The sequence below is a fragment of the Vigna unguiculata genome, chromosome 7, assembly GCF_004118075.2.
Source record: "Vigna unguiculata cultivar IT97K-499-35 chromosome 7, ASM411807v1, whole genome shotgun sequence".
Lineage (NCBI taxonomy): Eukaryota > Viridiplantae > Streptophyta > Magnoliopsida > Fabales > Fabaceae > Vigna > Vigna unguiculata.
Window position 1 is genome coordinate 8,014,900 of NC_040285.1, and position 21,791 is coordinate 8,036,690.

General features: G+C 33.2%; 1 protein-coding gene across 1 annotated transcript; it reads right to left on the reverse strand.

Moving 5' to 3' along the window:
• Positions 1-17,972: 17,972 nt before the first annotated feature.
• Positions 17,973-21,548, reverse strand: LOC114190242 (trihelix transcription factor PTL-like). Its single transcript, XM_028079049.1, has 2 exons — positions 20,829-21,548; positions 17,973-19,780 (listed from the first exon to the last, which is right to left on the reverse strand). The coding sequence occupies exons 1-2, from the start codon at positions 21,368-21,370 to the stop codon at positions 18,514-18,516; spliced, it is 1,809 nt and encodes a 602-aa protein (XP_027934850.1). The 5' UTR covers positions 21,371-21,548; the 3' UTR covers positions 17,973-18,513.
• Positions 21,549-21,791: the final 243 nt, after the last annotated feature.

The window sequence follows — 21,791 nt, forward strand, 5'->3', positions numbered from 1 at the left end:
TTCCTAATATTAAGGAGAAGTTTTTTTCTATATCCTTTTATCATACCATTTTGGGCACTGATACTTAAACACTGCAAATTTTCTTAGTTCTATGTTATACTCTAAAAAATTATTATTTTATTATAATTGTCAAACAATTTTTTTCCTATTATTTTATTCAGTGCAAACGTGAACCATTGACTATATGTAATTTATTGAGTGCTGATAACGGTCTAAAACACGCCTACATATTAACAATGAAGACATGCTTAGCTTTGTATATTAGTTTGTCTTCGTAAGGCTTTCAGCGATGACAACCACATGCTCAAATACGTAGGAGATAGATTAATTTATGTAATTTTTACATTCATAATTTATCATTCATTATATTAATTAAATAAATATATTTTTAACTACTATTACACTAACAATAAGAAATTATTTTAATCCTCAAAATTGTAATTTATTGCCTATTTATGAAAAAAAAAATTAAAAAGAAGTTCGTCACTCTCTTAGAAATGCAAATTAACGTTAGTCCTACAAATTAATTTGTTTTTAGTTTGTAAACTTAACCAGTATCATCAATTTATAGTCTTAAAAATATTTTCAATGTTAAGTTTAACGAACAGTAGTAAAAAATTAAGTTTACGAGATTGAAATATAGTTAAAGATTAGTTAATACATGTGTCTTTTATATATTTAGTTTTATATATTTAGGAACGTTAATATCTTGAATTTGAAGATGGATTTAAGAAGTGAATTTGTAGAGAAGAAGATGAATGTGCAATTTTTGGAATAAAATAAATATCATGTAATTTGAGATGATTAAAACAATATTTTAGTAGATAAAAATAAAAGATGATCATTTTACCTTTGATCATATTATATATATATATATATATATATTAGAATCGATTCATTTTAAACACGAATTGATTCGTTCTTTTCAAAAGGGCCAAATTGTAATTTCGTTCTTGATGAGGCAACTTTCACATCTTCTAAGGAGGAAAGGAGGGGTAGGGATTACACATCCTTATAAATTTTCTCTTATTTTTTAAAGTAAATAAGATACTCCAAACCACATGGCTACCTCCATTTTAGAAAAGAAAATCAATCCACCTGATACACACCGTTAAGGGCAATTAACTATATTTTTAAATACAAAAATGACTATTTGTGTTTAAAATTACAACAAATAAAATGATATTGTTAAGAATTTAGTATAAAAAGAATAATGTACATTTTCTTATTATCAATGTCAAATTTCAAGGAAGAAAATAGAATTTCATAAATCTTAATATAGAGTATGAAATAACAAATGTCAAAGGTAAAATTAATGAAGGTTTAAAATCCCTAGCATGACAAGATTTTTAAATGAGTTAAATCAACACATACAAGATGTAGTGGAATTGTACCACTGTAGAAGTTTAAAGTAACTTGTCCACCATGACCTAAAGGGAGAATCAAGAAGTTCCTTCAAAAGAAACTCTTCATATTTTACTTGGAAGGATAAGAGTGATGATCCCCAAAGTAAGTTTTCTAAACCCTCTCATGTTTCGCATAAAATTCTCACAACCTCTTCTCATCCTAAGAACCATGTCTTTTCATCTTCTTCATCAAAATCCAATTTTGAAGAAAGGAAAAACAAAATAAAATGTTTTAAATGCTTGGATTTTCAAAAGGGATTTCGGTGATAAAGAATTGAGAAATTGATTCGAAATATTCTTCTTATACTACTTCTCCAACTTCTAATAGAATGAATTTTCTCCGATTGAAGGAGACATATTTTAAAGGAATATGATGATATATTTTCAGATCCTCCAATGGGACTTCCTCCCTTAAAAAGAATTGAACATCAGATTCTCCAATTGAACATCCTAGTTGTTTCAATCTTTTACCTTTATCTTTTTAAGAAAATATATCATGTCCCATACCATAGCTAAGAAGAACATGTAAATGTAGAGTAAAGTAAAGGTATAAGTTCAGATAAATTTGGGATAATTCCTTAACAAGGTATGAGATTGAATAAGTTACCCTACCCAAGGGTTTAAACTATGATTGTTGGAAATTTATTAAAGCTAGTATCCATAAAAGGAAAAAAAGAGAAAAAAAGAGAAAATCTAACAAATCACATGGGATGAAAAAAGGGTTGAGTTATGAGAAGGATATGGAAATTTTTGGAAGAATTATTGATAGAGAATACGAGGATACTTTTGAATTATTTACATTTAGTTGTTCACTTTGTAAGTTTGAAATGATGATTTAAGCCAAGAAGGGGGAGGGGGTTGAAGTGGCTATTTAAAACTTTTTCGAAAGCATAAAACCTCTTTCAATTGAATCAAATAGACAGTGAAATTCAAATACAAAAGTTGTAGAACAATATACTTTCAATCGGTCAAAAAATAAAACAACAAACTAATTATTTCTTGAGCTATGAAACAGTAGATTAAAATTTTAAATCACTCAGCTAAAATCCTGGGAATTTATGTAGAATGCAGAATTCACAGATTTAACTCAAATACAAACTTTTGCATACAAGACTTGTTCCAACAAATATTTCTAACAGGTATACAACCTCAGATTACACAAGAATGCATTAAAGCACAACAATGAGTGGATACTTGGTTTTCTTGAGTTTTTAGAATGATTCAAAGTGAGTGAGATGAAGGAAAGAAAATTACACAATTGTTTTTATACTGGTTTTCATTATATTCAAAAGTTTTACAAATCACACACCAAGATTATACTTTTGAATAAAGAAACTCACAAGATTTTTACTCACGCAAAAATTTAGACTAACACCCTGCAAGAATCACACTTACAGACCTGAAATCACATCAAGCAAACAACTAGAGGCACAAGAACAACAAAACCTGATGGTGACTCTCCCTAGCCAACCATACATGTGTTCTTCAAGCTAATCCCAAGCCAAAATGCCTCCAAGATCAACTAAGATCTTCAATCAACACGTTGCAGCTGTGTATTGCACAAAGAGAGAATTTTGTAGTGATGAATGACAAGATTTTGCGCTAAAAAACTCAGAAACTTGCTCTACTCTCGAAAACACAACATATATAGTCTGATTTAAGGGAAATCAGTCGGTTGAATTTTTTGTACAGTCAGTTGATTTCACTTGACTTAAGTGAAATCAATGAATTGAAAAATAATTCAATTGATTGAATACATTCATACCAGAAACTATATACTGCAAGTCTTTTAACCTACTAAAACCCATTTAAACAAATTAAGAGAGACACACTAAGACTAACAAGACATCCCAGTCTTGGAACCTTGTTGTGCAATATGCATGATGTGAATTTTGTGCCATGTTCAAATCTTAAAGTTGGTTGAGAACCATCCTCTCAAACTGGGAATATACAGGTCCAGTGTTGTCAAGAGGTTGATAAATCTCAATTGCCATGGGATGTGGATCATCTTCTCCTTGGTTTGCTCCACTTGTGCCCGCTTCATGGTCATTTTCTCTAACTTCAATGTTTGTCGCTTGCTCTCCTTCAACCAGCCATGTGTTGCCCAACTTGGTGATCTCATCTTGTGCATATTGAGTATGGATACATGGTTCAACAGGCCAGTAGACTCCTCAAGCTCTCCTTCCACATCAACACCAAAATGCTTAATGAAATTGGAGATGAGAACCACATATGAAAACTTGAAATTAGTGAGCCTTTTTGGCTTCATGATATGGTCACAGATGGTGTATGTCTAGTCAACTACCACACCATTTGTGATGCAATACATCACTACCAAGTCACCTTCATTTAAGGTTGCATGATTGCTCCCCCTAGGCATGATAATCTTGGTCACCACCATGGCTAGCAACCTTTCCTCCACACGAAGCCTTCCCAGATGGAAATTTTGAGTTTGCTCACCTTGATTGCGCACACATTAGTTGAAATACTGGACTTTGTTGAATTCATCCACTGTAGTAGTTTCACCCTTGCAAACTTGCACAACCCTTTGTCTTAGGCCAGCCACATCCTTCCATGTTTGCCTAGTGATTTCCATCTCAACACCTTTGACACTTAATTTAAGGATGTCATTGCTGAACTCGAGGTTGGCATAGAAGACTTTCACCAAGTCCGGATAGATCTTGCCCGAATGTTCAAGGAAAGTCTTCAATTTTTTAGACTAGAGATGTTGCTCTAGAGTCCCAAAGTTCTCTGCCCTCAGCCATGACATGTGCAACACCTTAGGAAGTATTATTTACTTCCTAGTGATTTCAATCAAGAAGGTTTGGATCCTATCTTCATGTCCTTTAAACCATGCTTCAAGCCTTCTATGATTCAAGGCAATGAGAGATGATGAAGTAGGTGGGGTGGAGTTTTCTTCATCTAAGGGAGTTGATTTTAAAAATCAGTTAATTTATTTGCACAGATATTATGGTTTTAATGAGTACAGGGAGTCACAATAATTAAATGTTATGGAATCTATATCAAAGCATTCAGTGATGTGTTTCCCATGCGTTTTATGTTCTATCCACTAAAAAACACTTTACAACAGATGCATGCACATTGGAAATCATGCAATTAAAGTGCTTTATGGTCAATGCAATATGAAAAATTGGTTTTTAGTTGATGTAATAATTGTTATATGCTGCTACTACAGTTCAAATGATGTCATGTGATGGATACTTTGACTGAGTTAATCAATTAAAATCAATTCGAGCAAATCCACATCAACATAAGTGAAATCAACACATAAAAATATAGAGTCAATCGACTAAAATTGCACTAGATCACAGATTTTTGGTGCAATGGCAGTTTTAAGTGAAATTTATGTGTTGATTTTGCAAATCCAACTGACTAAAAATTTCAGATCACACGAAATTCATATTAGAGCAATTTAAGTAAGATTTATGTGTTGTTTTGTGAGGATTAGCAGATTAAAACAGTTTCCGAACACAAATTATGCAAATTTTGAAAGTTTAAGTGAACTATATGTGTTGATTTTACAAATTTATTTGATTAAAAACTAGCAGTTCACAGATTATGCAAAATTTAACACTTTAAATGAGCAAGCACATGATCTAATAAAATTAACAAGCCAAGCATATAGCAACACACATTCTTCATGTCAAAGAATACCTAATTCAGTTCTAAGCTTGTTGAATATATCACGTGGAAGTGGTTTAGTGAACAAATCCACCAATTGATTTTGATTTTTCACAAACTTGATTTCAATTTCACCTTTTTGAATACGATCCCTTATTAAATGATGCCTGATTTATATGTGTTTAGTTTTAGAATGTTGAATAGGATTCTTAGTTAGGTTGATTGCACTTGTATTATCACAATATAGAGGTACCTTCTCTAGCTTTACACCATAATCTATGAGTTGATCACTAGTGCAGAATTACATTTTTACCTCGCCTTATAGGCCTCGGTTGGTAAGGAACCGAAGCATATAACGGCGCGGTGGCATTTTTGTAATTTCAGGCAACTTTTATGCCTCGGTTCAAGAAAAACCCGAGGCCAAAAGGGGTTATAGGCTTCGGTTCAAAAAAAACCGGTGCCAAAAGGTGCTTATATGCTTTGGTTGAACAGACGCGAAGCCAAAAGGTTACGTCTTTGGCCTCGGATGGCACTTAACCGGGGCCAAATAGTTTAATTAGGGCACAAAAACGCCAACCCCTCTACTTCTTCCTTGCGTGCCGCTGCATCTTCTCCATCTTATCCATCTTCTTCCTCGCGCGCATAGAACCATATGGGAACCCTAAACCCTAGCCACTGTGACCTGTGAAGCTGTCGTCGTGAACCTGATCGGCGCCGGCCACCACTGCGACGCAAAAACAAGGCACCAGATCTGTAACGCGATCCACCATGGTTGCACCTTTCACGAGATTGCCATCGTGCTCCACTAGAGGAACCACCGTCGAGATCTCCGCCGCTGCAGAAAGCCACCATCACCGCAACGGAGGTCGTGAATCTGCACCGTTCTTGCGTTCATGGTTCCTGGTGAGCTCTTCCTGTCTTCTTGCCGTTCGTCGCAGTGGCGCCGATGATGGCTTGCAGTGGTGGTTCGCGTTCATCACTGCGACAATGGTGGTTCATCGATGGGGGATTCTGGTTCGCATTCATTGCTGGGATGGGGGTTATGATCCGGTGTGATGTTGTATTGCAGGGATGGAGTGGTTTGATTTTGGTGTTGCAGGGATGAAACGATTCTGGTTCTGGTCCGGCGTTAGCTGGCTTACTACAAATCGACTTTCAGATTTGTGCCGCAAAAAATTTAATTAAAAAAAAATATCTTATGGCTTCGGTTCTCATGGACCCGGGGCAGAAAAGGGACTCTATGGCTTCGGGTAACAATCGAGTCCAAAAGGGGTACCTTTTGGTCTCACCCCAATATGCATCGGTTCTAGACCCGAGGCAAAATGAGAAAAATAACCGGGGCAAAAAGCCCTTACTGCACTGGTGGATGCTTCAACCATATGATTTGAGCACATGCATGTCCAACTGCTATGTACTCAACTTCAGAAGTAGAGAGTGGTACACATGCTAGCTTCTTGCTATTATATGAGATTAAGCTTGATCTAAGTAGATGGCATGTATCACTTGTGCTTTTCCTATCCAATTTGCACTCTACATAGTCAGAATCTTCCTCTTAATTGTAACCTTTAACACCTAGCCTAACTTTATTCCTAACAATGTTATCATTTTCATCTATTTTATTCCTAAACACTCATTTAGCACCAATCACATTCACTTCATTAGTTCTAGGAACAAGAGACCACACATCATTTCTTGTGAATTGATTAAGTTCATCTTGTATATCAACAACTCAATTACTATCAACTAATGCATCATTCACATTCTTAGGTTCAATTTGATATGCAAATGCAACATGTCCAAAAAATATAAGTTTGCGTTTAGTGGATACTCCTTGTTTTATATCACCAATTATGTTGTCCTTTGATAATCCCTTGGGTCCAATCCACTCCTTGGGTAAGTTGTTGTGTGTATCTTTTTCAGCCGACTGAATTTCCTTTTCAACTAACTGATTTCCTACAACAGTTTGCTTATCCTGCAACATGTCTTCTTTATTTGCAATCTTAGGTCTTTGATCTTGCTGCACTGGGTTAGTTTCATCAAATACAGCATACACAAATTCTTTTTCCTAACAACACAATGCTACCACATGCATCATATATAAGACAATGATTTAGTTCAGACACAACTTTAAAACCTTTGTCACAAAGTTGGCTGATACTTACCAAATTGTGCTTTAACCCTTCAACTAGAAGCACATATTGGATATTGAATGAGGCTTAATTGCTTATGACTCCACTTTCAAGTATCCTTCCTTTGTTGTTGTCACCATAAGTCACAAAGCCTTCATTCTTTAGTTCTAACTTTGCAAACTTGGACTTGTCATATTCCTTGAGCAACCACTATCTAGGTATCATATGCCTTTCTTTTCATGTTTTATGACCTGCAAAACAAATTAATATTGCATGGTACCCTTTGATAGGTTGGGTCCAACATGGTTATACCTTTCTAGATCCTTTTGGGATCCATTTCATAAATCCCTTAGATACATCATATTTTTTAGCATAGCAATTCTTAAGCACATGACCTTTCTTCATACAATAGTTGCCAAAAATGAATGGCATAGCATTTCACTCATTCTTGGAAAAGAAACTAGAGAACTTCTTGACTTTATTTTCAAAGATAGGTGTATAACCAAGTCCAGCTTTCCCAAAAACACAATTTTGATAGCCAAGAACAACTTTTAGGTTTGTTTTTCCACTTGTGAACTTTGCAAAGGTTTCAAAAGATATTTCACTTCATTTTTCAAAGTAGTGTAGTTTTCACAAGGTTTTATAGTCAACTATTTTTCAGAATACTCGACTGAATTACTGTAAATCATTTCTAAATGTTCGAAATCAGTTTTTAAATCGGCTGTTTCTGATTCCAATTAACTAACTATGTTTTCTAGCCAACTATTTAATCTTTTTAGCCAATTGTTCATGATAACAATTTTGTTAGCCTCATTATGCAACTCGTCAAAGTCATGTAACAATTGATGATAGTCATTTTTATCTTTGGATGACAAGGAACTCACTTGGCTTGATGAAGATGATTCATATTCGGCCATGAGGCATAAATTTGCTTCCTCACTTTCTTCTTGAGATGAAGTACTTGTTGAATCATCATTGTCCTCCCAAGCTATGTAGGCACGTCTTTCCTTGGTCTTTTTCTCCTTTTCCTGTCACCAAACTTCTCCTTCTCTTTGTTAACATTAGGACATTCAATCTTGATATATCCTTGCTTTCCACAATTATAACATGAGAATTTTGAAGTATTACTTGAATCATTTTGTTTAGAAATGTACCTCCTTTGATTACCTTTCTTGTCTTTCCTCTTGAGATACTTCTCAAACCTCTTAACTAGTAGATTCAAGTTCTCATTATCACTTGATTCAGCTACCTCTTCCTCGATTTTATCACTCTTCTTGGAGCTAGCCTTCAAGGCTATGATTTCCACCTTTTTCTTATTTGACTGAAGCTCATTTAGCCTTTACATTTCAATTTCATGCTCTCTTAGTTTGTCAAACAGTGCAGCTGTGGTGATGATGGATAAATCCTTAGATTTTAAGATGGCAGTCACCTTTGGTTGCCAACTTCTATCAAGACACTTTAGCACTTTAATTTTTAGCTCCTCTTTGTCAAATTCTTTGCCTAGACCCATGAGATGGTTGGCAATGTGAGTGAACCTCTTTTGAAATTCAGCTATGGACTCTCCTTTTTGCATCTTAAAAATCTCATACTCTTGAATCAAGGCATGTTTCCTTGCTCTCTTCACTTCATTCGTCCCCTTATGTGTGACTTCTAGTACATCCCACATTTCCTTTGTACTCTTACATTGGGAGACCCTAAAAAATTCATCCATATTCAAAGATGAAGTGAGGGTATTCTTTGCATTATAATCATATTGAGCTCTTCTCCTTTCTTCATTCGTCCATTCATTCCAAGACTTGTCTACCTGCTTATTTTCAACAAAACATTTAAGAGTGTATGATCCATTAACAATTGCATCCCAAATCCCTCTGTCTATTGATTCATTGAAAATTTGCATTCTTATTTTCCAAAACTGATAGTTTATGCCACTAAACATAAGTGATCTATGAATAGAGGCACCTTCAGCAAAAAGGGGTTTATTTTCTGCCATTTCAAAAGATTTTTTTTATCAAACTTGAATACCTTTCAAGAACCTTACTCTAGATACCAAGTGTAAGTTTCAAATGGTAATTTAAGCCAAGAAGGGGGGGGGGGGGTGAATTGGCTATTTAAAACTTTTTTGAAAGCATAAAATCCCTTTCAATTGAATCAAATAGACTCTGAAATTCGAATGCAAAAGCTACATAATAGTACACTTTCAATCAGTCAAAAAATAAAACAGCAAACTAATTTGTTCTTGAGCTATGAAACAGCCGATTAAAATTTCAAAAAAATTGGCTAAAATCTTGGGAATTTATGTAAAATGTAGAATTCGCAGATTTAACTCAAACAACAAATTTTTACATACAAGACTTCTTCCAATCGATATTTCTAATAGGTATACAACCTCAAATTACACAAGAACGCATTAAAGCACAACAAAGAGTGGATTACTTGGTTTTTTGTGTGTTTTTAGAGTGATTCAAAGTTAGTGAGATGAAGGAAAGAGAATTACACAGTTGTTTTTATACTAGTTCACTCAATCACAAAGCTACATCTAGTTTACCAGGACAACCTAAGCCTAGTTTCAACTATATTCAAAAGTTTTATAAATCACACATGAAGGTTACACTTTTGAACAAAGAAACTCAAGATTTTTGACTCACACAAAAATTTACACCAACACCCTGCAAGAATCACATTTACAAACTAGAAATCACATTAGACAAACAACCAGAGGCACAAGAACAACAAAACCCGATGGTGACTCTCCCTAGCCAACCACACATGTGTTCTTCAAGCTAATCCTAAATCAAAATGCCTCCAAGATCAACCAAGATCTTCAATCAACACGTTGCGGCTGTGTATTGCAGAGAAAGGGAGTTTTTCAGTAATTAATGACAAGATTTCGCGCTCAAAAACTCAGAAACTTAGCTCTACTCTCGAAAACACAACATATAGAGTATGGTTTAAGTGAAATTAGTAGATTGAATATTTTCTACAGTCAGTTGATTTCACTTGACTTAAGTGAAATCAGTCGATTGAAAAATAATTCAACTGATTGAATACATTCATAGCAGAAACTATGTACTACAAGCCTTTTAACCTGTTAAAACCCATTTTAACATAATAAAAGAGATACACTAAGACTAACAAGACATTTAACCTATGTCATATAACCTACCAACATGATATAACATCTAATCATTACATTTAACACATTATTTCTAGATTGAATACACTAGAAACATAATCTTCAAGTGGATCTTCATCAATCTTTATCAAACACATGTGATCTTCATGCACTTGGTTTTATCAAATCTTTGTTTCAAGCTTGCTTGTGCCAACACTCTTCGTCTTAGTGGTGTTTATGAATTCTTGAAAAACCATATTTCTTCTAGTCAAGCCTCATTACAACCTATGAAAGACCTTTTGATCTAGCCAGATGTGTGAATTGTGTACATTAGATGATGGAAAAAAGTTGATGAAGTGGTTTTATAACATGCTGATTATGAATAATAATTGATAAACACTTATGTGCAGAGTGAAACACTAAGTTTTGTGAGCTATTATCTCTTATATTATTTTAAAGATTGAAGTGATTAAACATAATCATACCATTCTATCTTAAGTCTAGAAGCTACTAGTGAAATTCTCTTATGTTGCATGATTAGGATTACTTGAGAAGTAATTTGTTAGTGTGTTAGTCTTCCAAGTTGACCTAAGTTTTTAGTTTTATCTTTCATGAGGATATGAACAAGTTTAAAGTTTGGGGTATTTTTATAATTAGCATTATCGTGTTTTTTATTTTGTTTATATTTATCTTTTATTGGTATTTTTATTTATTACTTTTTAGATAATTAAGATTTCATTTAATAATTTGGAAAATATAAGTATTTGGTTTATAATTTTGTAAATAAGTGGAAATCATTGAAGATTAAAGAATATATTAAAAAAATCAGTTATCAATAGAGTTGGTTATTTCAAATGCAAAATCAAGTACAAATTTCAAGCCCAATCTAGTTTGAGCAAGTTCGTGCAGTGAGCCAACCTAGTTTGCCTAACGAGTAGTGTTTAATTCGCCTAACGACTTAATTTGCCCAACGAGTAATGCATTTTTGAAAATTTACAAATAGAAGGCTTTACACAGTTGAAAGGAATTCTTTTTGGAGAGAGGGAACTTGATCTAAAAGGAAAGAAAGTAAAGACTCATTTTGGATGTTGGCATTCATCGTTATTCTTTGAGGTTGGATGTAATGTATCTTAACTCTTTGTGATTTCTGCTACTCAATATATTTCTTTTCCATTACTCTTGTATTCTATTCTCGTTCTTAACTGCATGATAATTAATTGATTGCATATTTGTGAGTATATGATTATTGGACATGATGTTATAACCTAGACTAGGATAGAAAAACTAATAAATTCAAATGTAGACATGGAAATTTAAGCATGGGTCATTCTAAATATTTGAATTAAATGCTTAATGTGAATTTGTGGTAAAAGTAATCAAGAGACTAGAATTTTTATTATTAAGGTTTAGACTCGTTTATAAGAAATTAGGATTTGTTAAATAGTGATGTGAATGCTAGAGTAGGAATTAGATGTATATTGTTTAGTGTTTCTACATTGAATTGGATAAGGAAGCCCAACCTCAGTGAAGTCTTTACCGTATATTTCATTTAATCAATTTCATTGTTTCTAGAAATTAGATTTATTTTATTCACAAATCAATAATTTTCATTCTTTCAAAGTTTTTCGCCTAAATTAGTAAGTAATCATAGTTTTTCGAAACAACGTAAGTCTCTTGGGAAAACGATATATAGACTTATCCATTTTATAACTTGTATTATTTGGTACACTTGCAAATATCATAACACTTTACATACTATGCAAATTATTTTTGCAAGTTCCAGTACGAATATTATATAAACCTTAACCACTCTTAACTAAAAGTAACATAAGTATTTTTTTTTTTTAAATTCAACCACTTTTGATAATTGAATATCCTTTGGAATGTAATCATTTTTAGAAAATTAACCTCGATACACAAATGCAATCAGACAAATCATTCCTCTCAAGAAACCACCCACAAAAGATGAAGAAATGAACTATTTTGGTCACCAACAAAGCCTCCACCACACCAGGATCTCCATCAGAGAGGAGAAAAGTTGTGTGTATAGGTTTTCAAATAAGAAAAAGTGAGGAAAAATTATTGTATGCAACATTTTAAAAACATGTTAGATACCTCATTATCAAACGTAATAAAAGTCATCTACGTTGGACCTTATAACACATGATGTAAATTTATGTCAAACCTTATAAGAATTGACATAAATGAGATTTTTTATGTTCAACCATAAAGAGTTTGACATAAAAAGGTTACTTTTACAAAAATGCCACCATTTGTATGATATGATCTTTTATAATCATATATATATATATATATATATATATATATATATATATATATATATATATATATATATATATATATATATATATATATATATATATATATATATATATATATATATATATATATATATATATATATATATATATATATATATATATCATGTGATGTAAAAGACCTATTTTCACTTATATCAATCTTATTAAATTCAAAACCACTTCCATTAAAATTCATTTTAAAACAAACAAGAATCTTTTATATATATATATATATATATACATATATATATATATATATATATATATATAATACATTTTGGATCATCATTAAAATGAATATTTTTTTTTATTTCAGAACAATTGCTATAAAATAAGTTTAAATTTAGCTTTTCTTTAACAGAATTAATATATAAAATATTGTTTCTATCTCTACCTGATGCTTTGTAATTATTGTAGAGATCATAGGATGCTCTCTCATGATAATTGAGGTCGGAAAGATGAAAATCCTTTGTGAAGTCTTATGTTCAACAAAAAGCAATGTATAGTCCAATTACCCCCATTTGTTTTGGGTCTAGATACATACAAAAAAGAAAAAAGAAAAAAAAAACAAGAATATTAATAATTTGGGTTGGTGGGTGATGTTGGGGTCCTCCCATAACCCAAAAGGCTGGTTCATGGTCACAAGAGATTGTGATTGAAGAGTTGAAGAAATGTAGAAGATATGGATGAGGTTTCCGTTGACAGTAGTAGATACTGTGATAAGGATAAGTCCCTCTCCATCTTTACCATCCTCCTCTGCTACTCAGAACCTGATGCCAGAATTTCATTATTACGTCTCAATTGTGATCATAATTTATTGCTTTCTACGCCCAAAAATACTTAAACCTACTTCCACATGCCAGAATATTTCCCTTCTCGACTCCTGCAACACTAACTCTTCCCCCTTCCATCACTCACCTAATACCATTTTTAGTTCTCCTCAAAAATTAATAATATGCTTACTTCTTTTCATTTTTTTCTTTTTCATTATATTTTAAAATTTTTAAAAATAACCTTTTTTATCCGTAATTATTAGTTGTTAATTTTTATTAACAGAAAAGTTAAACTCATAATTTCGTCTATCTTTCCATCTAAATTTCATCAAATCAATCTTATTTTTCTAAATTATTAACCTGAGAAATCCTACCATTAACTTTTCTTCCCTCCTTTCTGATCACAAGTTCCAGTCTATAAAAATAACATTGATAAGATAAATTATCGTATCTGATGTGTATTTTCTGATTTAGAGTTTATAGAATCTTGTTATGATTTTGTTCTTATAAAATATTTAAGAATGTTAAAACAAAATGATATGTATTTAAATTATTTATAAACTCAATTTTTTAAGTTATGTATGTTAAGAAAGGGAAGAGTATTTAAATTTTTACTTTTATTATAGACTTCTTCGGTTACACTAAATATTGTCACTGTAGACTTAAAAGTAAAGACAACGAAAAATTTAAATATACATCTGTTAATCTTTTGAGACATCCTCTAATGAAACTTGGAATTTTTGAGCTCCAAAAACCTAACAATAGCTCAATTGATTTTATTAACGTTAAACTCGAAACATATACATTTATGAAAAATAATAGCTCAATTGATTTTATTCAAATTATATATTACGTATATTGAATATAAAAATAATTATGTATTTAAATAGAATTAATATTTAAATGCTAATTTGAACTTAATAAAATAAGACATCGCGATAAAAAAAAATGTGGAAAGATTATTTGTTTAAATTAAAAATAATTTTTGGAAGTAATTAATTTAAGAGTCGAAGAGAAGGTGAAGGAAGGGTGGTTGAAGAGAAGAGTAACAGGGAAAAGTTGAGAGAGAAGTGACGATGGGTTTGTCTCCCCAACCCTGTGGGGCGCTTCACTTTTGCAGGAACCTTCTTTACTCTTTCCCAGGTACGGACACTGCCCTTTACTCACCCTAACATAACATTTTCCTAATAATAATAATAATAATAATAATAATAATAATAATAATAATAATAATAATAATAATAATAATAATAATAATAATAATAATCTATGCTTTCTTCTTCTTCGACTCTCATCTAGTATATGTAAATTGTTTGGATAATATAAATGTAGACTATTTTTAGTTAAATATTTAGATAATTCTGAACATTTCAAGCTATTTTTTTTCCTAATACTAATTACTTTATTTAACTTTTGTTTTGATTTCAAATTTACTGAAATAATATTATTAAGATAATCAAACCACCTTCAAATGTCCACTTTGAAATATGAAACTCATGTTATAATTTGGTTTTTAAAAGACACTTTAAAAGATTGGAGATGAATATTATTAAAATATATCTTTATTGTCATATTATTGAATAAAAATGACATTTTAAAATTATCTATTATTTCTAGTTAAAAGAAAAAGATAACATGAGATTGAAACAGTATTATCCTAAATTTTGAAACTCCAAATTGATTTGTAAAATAATTTTTACTGAAACTAAATAAATAAATGTTAGAATATAATCTTCAAATTTGTTAATTCATGGACACTTTCAGTTTCCTCCTTATACACACTAGAAATGAAAATAAAATAAACAATTTGTTCTCTCCTTCACAACACAAGGGGGAGTAGATGAGTTCGTCAACGGAGTCACCATTTAAGTAAAATCACATTCAAGTAAAAGTGATATAACCCGTACGAATTTTAACTCAATAATTAGAATAATTAATTTGTTTATACATTGATTTAATTAATTAACTTTTATTTTATTTCTTGATAAATTTTTGCAAACTAATACATATTGTTTCGAGAAAATCTTTGTTAAGTTATTAATTAGGTAAAGGCTAACTGTAAAAGAGAAAAAAAATTTCGAATTGTTATATTAAATAATTTAATCAAAGTGTAATATATTAGAAGAATTGAGTCGAATTATGATGGGTGTACAGTGGGAATTTTTGATCTTTTTCAGACACAGGTTTGGATCCCTTTATAAGAAAATTCACATGGTAGACATATATATGGAGACCTGACACTGAGAACTCTGTAGATCTCAAATAATTGTCATTGGATCATTTGCGATTTAGATATTTATACAGTGATTCTCTGGGTTGCATCTCATTTTTTTAGGTCTAATCTACAATCTCAGCCACGTCATAAAATAACAAAATTATATATATGCATATATATTTCTTTTGTGTTTTCTACCATAATAGCTGTAACAAATTTAACATTTTTTTTTTTAAATTTAAATGGCCATGCCAAAAGGGAGGCTTGTGTTAGATAATTGATTGTGAAAAACTGAATTTTTAATTTTTTTTTCTTTGAAGATTACCATCAAAGAAAAAAATTAAAGAAAATGTCAAAACATTAATACAGAGAAATCTTTATATTGAATTGATTCTAGATAAGTCTTAATTAATCCAAGTAATTTTAGTTGGATTTTTCACTAGCTATTGAATAAAGGCTTGATTACAAAAGTTTCCTATGTAACTATATCAAAAACACACATAAAAGAACTTCTCGTAAAACTTTTCAAAAGATAAAATAAAATAAGAAGATAACGAATCTTATCAATTACCTAAGTACACACTAAATGTCGGTGTAAAATCTAAATTCATAAATTACAAAAAGGTAAAGACCAATATCACCATGTTGTCTGTGTTTTACAGTGGATCACTTATAACTTTGAATAATTCTCTCTTCGATGAAATATATAAGGATAGTTTATATATATATATATATATATATATATATATATATATATATATATATATATATATTTATATATATATATTGCCATTCAAACTAATTTTACTAATTGATTATCTGCTATTGACAGACAGATTTCAAATAATCAATTATACTTCTATCTAATGGATTACTTGCGAATTGAGAGTATCATTCAAATTATATTACCACTAAGCTAAATCGAATATTTTGTTAACAGAGCTAAAAATATACGTTCTGATTAATCCTAGTTGATTATCTACTAAACCCAGTTGATTAAATCGTTATACTGAAATGAGGTTTGAAAAGATAGAGATGAAAAGTTGAGCAACATAAAGTATAGATGAAAGAAGGTTTTGTTTGTAGAAAGGTTTGAAATGAGTCGGAATAGTAACCCTAGAAGAGAGTAAAGTGGAGGAAGGTGAAATGAATTAGTTGCGGCGTGTTGTGGGTCTTTGTATGACAGTGAAATAGGAAGGACCACAAAAAATATATATAACTGTCGAGTGTATCGCTGGAGAATTACTATGCTGAGATGTATGGCTTTTTTGGGTATGTGCTGCAACCTGTTGCTGTATGATATTGATGGATCCTTGTGCACAAACCTGCTAACTGTATGCTCATTAATTTGCACACTCATCAAGATCACTACATCATATTCTTCATCCCTCTCTCTCTCTCTCTCTTTCTCTCTGTAAAATCTCACTTCCACTTGTACTTAACACAACTATTACACTTCTTCACCATCCATAATTAACCAATGCACTCATCTTTTTCATCCAATCACCAACCATTATCTGGGTGCACCAGATCCACAACATCCTAGACCTCGTTCTTCGCTAGGTTTAATCATGTTTGGATTCGCTTTGTGAACTAAGTTGTAAGTGAAACTTGTTTTTTTTTTTTTTCTTCATATTTCAGACCATGTTTCAAGACAAAATTGTAATAAAGCTTGGTTTCGGATCAAATTCAACTTTCGATTTTACCTTTTTAACCTATGTTTTTAGGCTTTCAGATTCAACACCAAATGTGAATTAACTCCATGGTAATGCGATGTTGTTTTGCTGCATAATTATATTGATTTCTGAAACCTGTAATTACATGAATTTCGTTGCCAAAACTTTTAGTTTATTAGAGATTTATAGAATACGGAAAGTATAGATAAGCTAGCATAACTTAATTAGTAATTAGTAATTTTGAATCTATACACTAAATATTTTATAGATAAATTTTACTGTTTAAAGTATTTCGTATTTAACATGATTAAACTATCACTCATTAAAAAGATTATGAAGTTTTGAAAAAAAAATATATCAGTATTGAACATAATCCAGTTCTTTTGGAATCATTTTAAGCCTAAATTGTTCTTTCACAAATGAAATTAAGAATTTACAAAGCACTATAGTTTCTTGCCGGCTGCTTCTACCGGTAAAAACACACACACACACACACACATATATATATATATAATATAATAATGAGGTTTTATATATCAGACCAGAAAGTTTGCTAACTATTTCACATGTTTAGATGTTCTTTGTTGATATGCAAAGTGAACAAGTAAAAAAAAGAAGAAATCATATACTACCATTTACTATCCTGAATAAAAACAATTGATTATCTACAACGTGGACATATTGTGATTTTTCTATAATTTTGAATCCAAAAAAAGCTCTTTCATATATAATAGTAAAAACTAGGGACCTGGTTTGATGCCTGAACAAGCACATTAATCTCCTTATTCGTACAGAAATTGACTGAAAAACAAAGGAAAGAAGTTACTACCTAATTACCCACCTTCAGTACACACATACACGAGGGAAGAAGGAGGAAAACAGTAACCAACACTGATATGCAGATATCGTCGAAGGTGCAACATACCAGGTAATACAATTTTGTTTCCATTTGCATGCATAAGAGAAAAAGAAACTAACCTGAAAATGGTGTCATATTCCAACACGCAAGTGAACTTTGTCACTTCTCCTCCCTCACTAAAATATAAATCGAAGCCATTATTTTTGTCCCAAATGCCCCACAAATATATATTAAGATTGACCATCTAATCAGCATCAATCTCTATACATAAACCCTCAGTTAACTCTTGCTTACACGACGCACGTGAGACTGTGACAGATACTAGGCTGTCAAATTTCTGTGCTTCTTACACGAGTCATGACACTAGCCATCTATTTCACTCAGTGATTTTGGTTTTCTTTGTTGAGCTTTAGGCCGTAATTCTCCCACAAGTTTCCACCCTCAGTGCTCATCAAGAAGGGGAAGCAGCTATCAGAGGGATCAACATTTCCAGCATTGGATTTTGAAGGTGAAGAACTATTATTTGTTTGTAGCCTCTCAATCTCTTTCCCTTGATCACTCATATCATCACAGTACCCACTTCCTTGGTCGTATAACGAAGATTGTCGATGATCATCGTTGTTCTTGAAGAAAAAACAGTTTCTAGAGTTTTCCTTGCACTTCTTGCTCCCTTCCTTCTCACCACCCTCCCTTGGATAGTTACTCATACTTTCCCACTTCTCTTTGCACATCAAAGCACTCCTTTCGTAGCCAAAACAAGCCATTTTGGTTGCTACAACCTCCCATGAAACATCCTCAGAAATTTCACTACATGGAAACCTTGTCTCTATCTCAGCTCTCAGCTGTTGAAGCCTTGTAATTTCAGATTCTGGCCACCTGTTTAAGATTTCACTCTCATCTTCATTATTCTGGTTTTCACTATGGTTTTGAACTTCAGCAGGCGTTACATTTATACCCTCATTGGGAGTTTCAGCCTTTATTATTTCTCTTCCAGTTAGCTTTTGTAAAGCCTCCATTAGAGCAGCATCCCTGGCTTCAATCCACGCTCTCTCTTTGGCCCAAAACTTTTGCTCCCTCTCTAACCTGTTAGCCTCTTGTTTCCTCCACTCTTCCTCTCTTAACACCCGCTCCTTCTCCTTCTCTTCCAGCGTCTTCACAAGTTTATCCAACCACTCCTTCTGCTTCTCCACAAGCTTCTTCATCTGTGAGTCAATGAAGTCTTTTATCTTCACCTTCCAGCTCCTCCCACTGTTCCTCTTTCTCCTCTTCTCTATGGACTCATTCTCCATGCTGTGGTGGTCATTGTCATCATCAGATGATGTTGTATCGAAGTTAGTGGAGTTGGTGAGGCTTAGGCTATCACAATGCTTGCCATTGTGAGACTGAAACTTATCTTGATTTGTCTGGGAGGGGTCATGGCTGCTTGCTTGAAAATGAATGCTGCCAACAACATTGGTTTCTGGGACTGAAACTGTGCTACTGTTTTCTCCATACAAGGCCTCAAGTTGACGAAAGAATCTGTAATGCTTCCCGTCATGTCTCCCCGCCTTGCCATCTTTTGTCTTCTTGTAATACTTGTACAAATTCTCAAACTTCTCCCTGCACTTTTTCCCACTCCTTTGATATCCATGTTCTTCGGACATGATCCTGAGACCACCAGCAGAACCAAAAGTGAAATGGGTGTGGAAGAAATTCAACAGGAAAAGGCTACAACAACTATTGCAGAATAGAACCCTAGTTCTCAAAGAAACAGCCCTCCCTCGATCCTCCCATGTGACGACGAACTTTGTGGCATTTAATAAATAATTTTATGCAATGCCATGCAGTGACGTTTTTAGGTTCTTTCTTGGTGCCTAGTTATAGCAAGCATAACAAAGCATGCCACACTGCAATTGCCACATAAGTGAGGCTTCGAAGGAAGAGCCTCGGCTTGGTGTCATTTCATACGATGGAATCAGAAGAGAGGTGCAAATGCATCGGAATGGTCAATGGATTTTCAACACCCGAAAACAAATAATGAAACAAAGGGAACGAAATCTTGCACCTAAAAGATGGGTACAAAATTTCAAAATGCAAAACCAGACTGCGACACGAACCGTACTAGAATCGGTATACACACATAAACTTAATGCTTTTGATAAGTACACGATCAATAGTCGCAAATTCAATATACAAACATAAACAGCTTCTGCACACTGTATAGTCTTTTCCCACGAAAGAAAAGGTTAACAAAATTAATGCATTCCGCTACATGTCGTAGTTTCCAAAACTCCCAACGACAAAATTAACGTCAAGTCCATCCATGTCATCTCACAATTAACTAAATCGCGGAAGCATCGCATGTGCATCCAATTTAGTAGGTTGCCCTCATTTTTTTTTTTCCAAAAATCCAAACAGACTACACCGAAATTATCATTTTAAAATTCTCAACCCGAATATAAAGAAATTGAAGAGAAAAAATTAAGTACTACCGAAGAAGAAGGATTGTTAAATCTACTATACAACTCTGTAATTTAGATAGATTTTACTAGCAAAATATACAATAAAATACCTGTAATAAACTTATGCACTCTATAAAGAAAAAACGTAAATTGAATTAAATTTCTACAATAACCTAAAATCAAACTTATGCAGTGAAGTTGAAGAAGTTAAAGAATAGAGTGTATGCAGAAGTTAAAAAGAATGAATATTGTACCTAGAGACTTCATCCCATAAGGGTCCTTTGTGGTTAGCCTCTTTGAATTTAGGGTCCAAGCGAGATCTGATCTCAAGGAGAGTGAGGGTCTCTTGTCTGGGCCATCTTCCAGTGGAGGGGTCCCCAGCGATGCAAGCTGCACCCTCGGCATCAAAGGCAGGTGGAGTGGGTAGAGCCATGGTGGGTGCTGCTGCTGCAGCAGCAGCAGCAGGATCATGGGGTGTGGAAGTGAAGTCGTGAAGGCTAGGTGGCATTATGTCACGACCGAACATCATAACCTCGTAGTGTTGTTGGTGGTGTTGGGGAGTGGGCAAGGGTGCGAGATTCCGGTGGCCCGGGAAAAGCTCGGCCGTCGGGTGCGGCGGCATGGAGGGGAAGGTGTTGTGGGAGGTCCTCGGGGCATTGACGACTTGCCTGAGATCGTTGACGGCAAAGTGGTGTTGATGTTGATGCTGCTGATGATGGTGATTCTGCTGCTGCTGATGATGGTGATGGTGATGATGGTGATGGCGGTGGTGGTGATGGTGATCTTCCATTTCCATGAATGGGAGTTGAGAGAGAAAGAGGGTGTGATGAATTGGAAATAAGGGTGGAGAGAGAGAGAGAAAGAGAGAGAGAGAAGGGAGAGTGGTAGAAGCGGCAGAGTCGGATCCTGTCGTGCACGAAAAAGCTCAAAATTTGAGCTGAGGACTATGGTCCCATCCCATGTCCAAGTGTATGCTTGTGATGGTGTATATGTATATGTATGAGAGTGAGACTACAGAGAGAAAGAAAGAGAGTGTGACACTGTTTGTGTTTGTTTAAACTATATAGTATATAGTATTAATGTTGGAGTGTTTGGGTATGTTATCTGTCTATTTGGGTTTTGGAAGAACAATGCTGCTTCCTTCTGTGTCTTTGTTGAGAAGAACAGTGTGGAGAGTGGGGTTCAACTGCTTGCAAGAAGCCCTAAGCCACAAACAC

Coding starts and splice junctions, on each gene's coding strand:
- LOC114190242 (XM_028079049.1), bottom strand. CDS start 21,370: ATGGAAATGGAAGATCACCATCACCACCACCGCCATCACCATCATCAC. Junction 19,781..20,828: donor TTATGGGATGAAGTCTCTAG/GTACAATATTCA, acceptor TGGTGGTCTCAG/GATCATGTCCGAAGAACATG.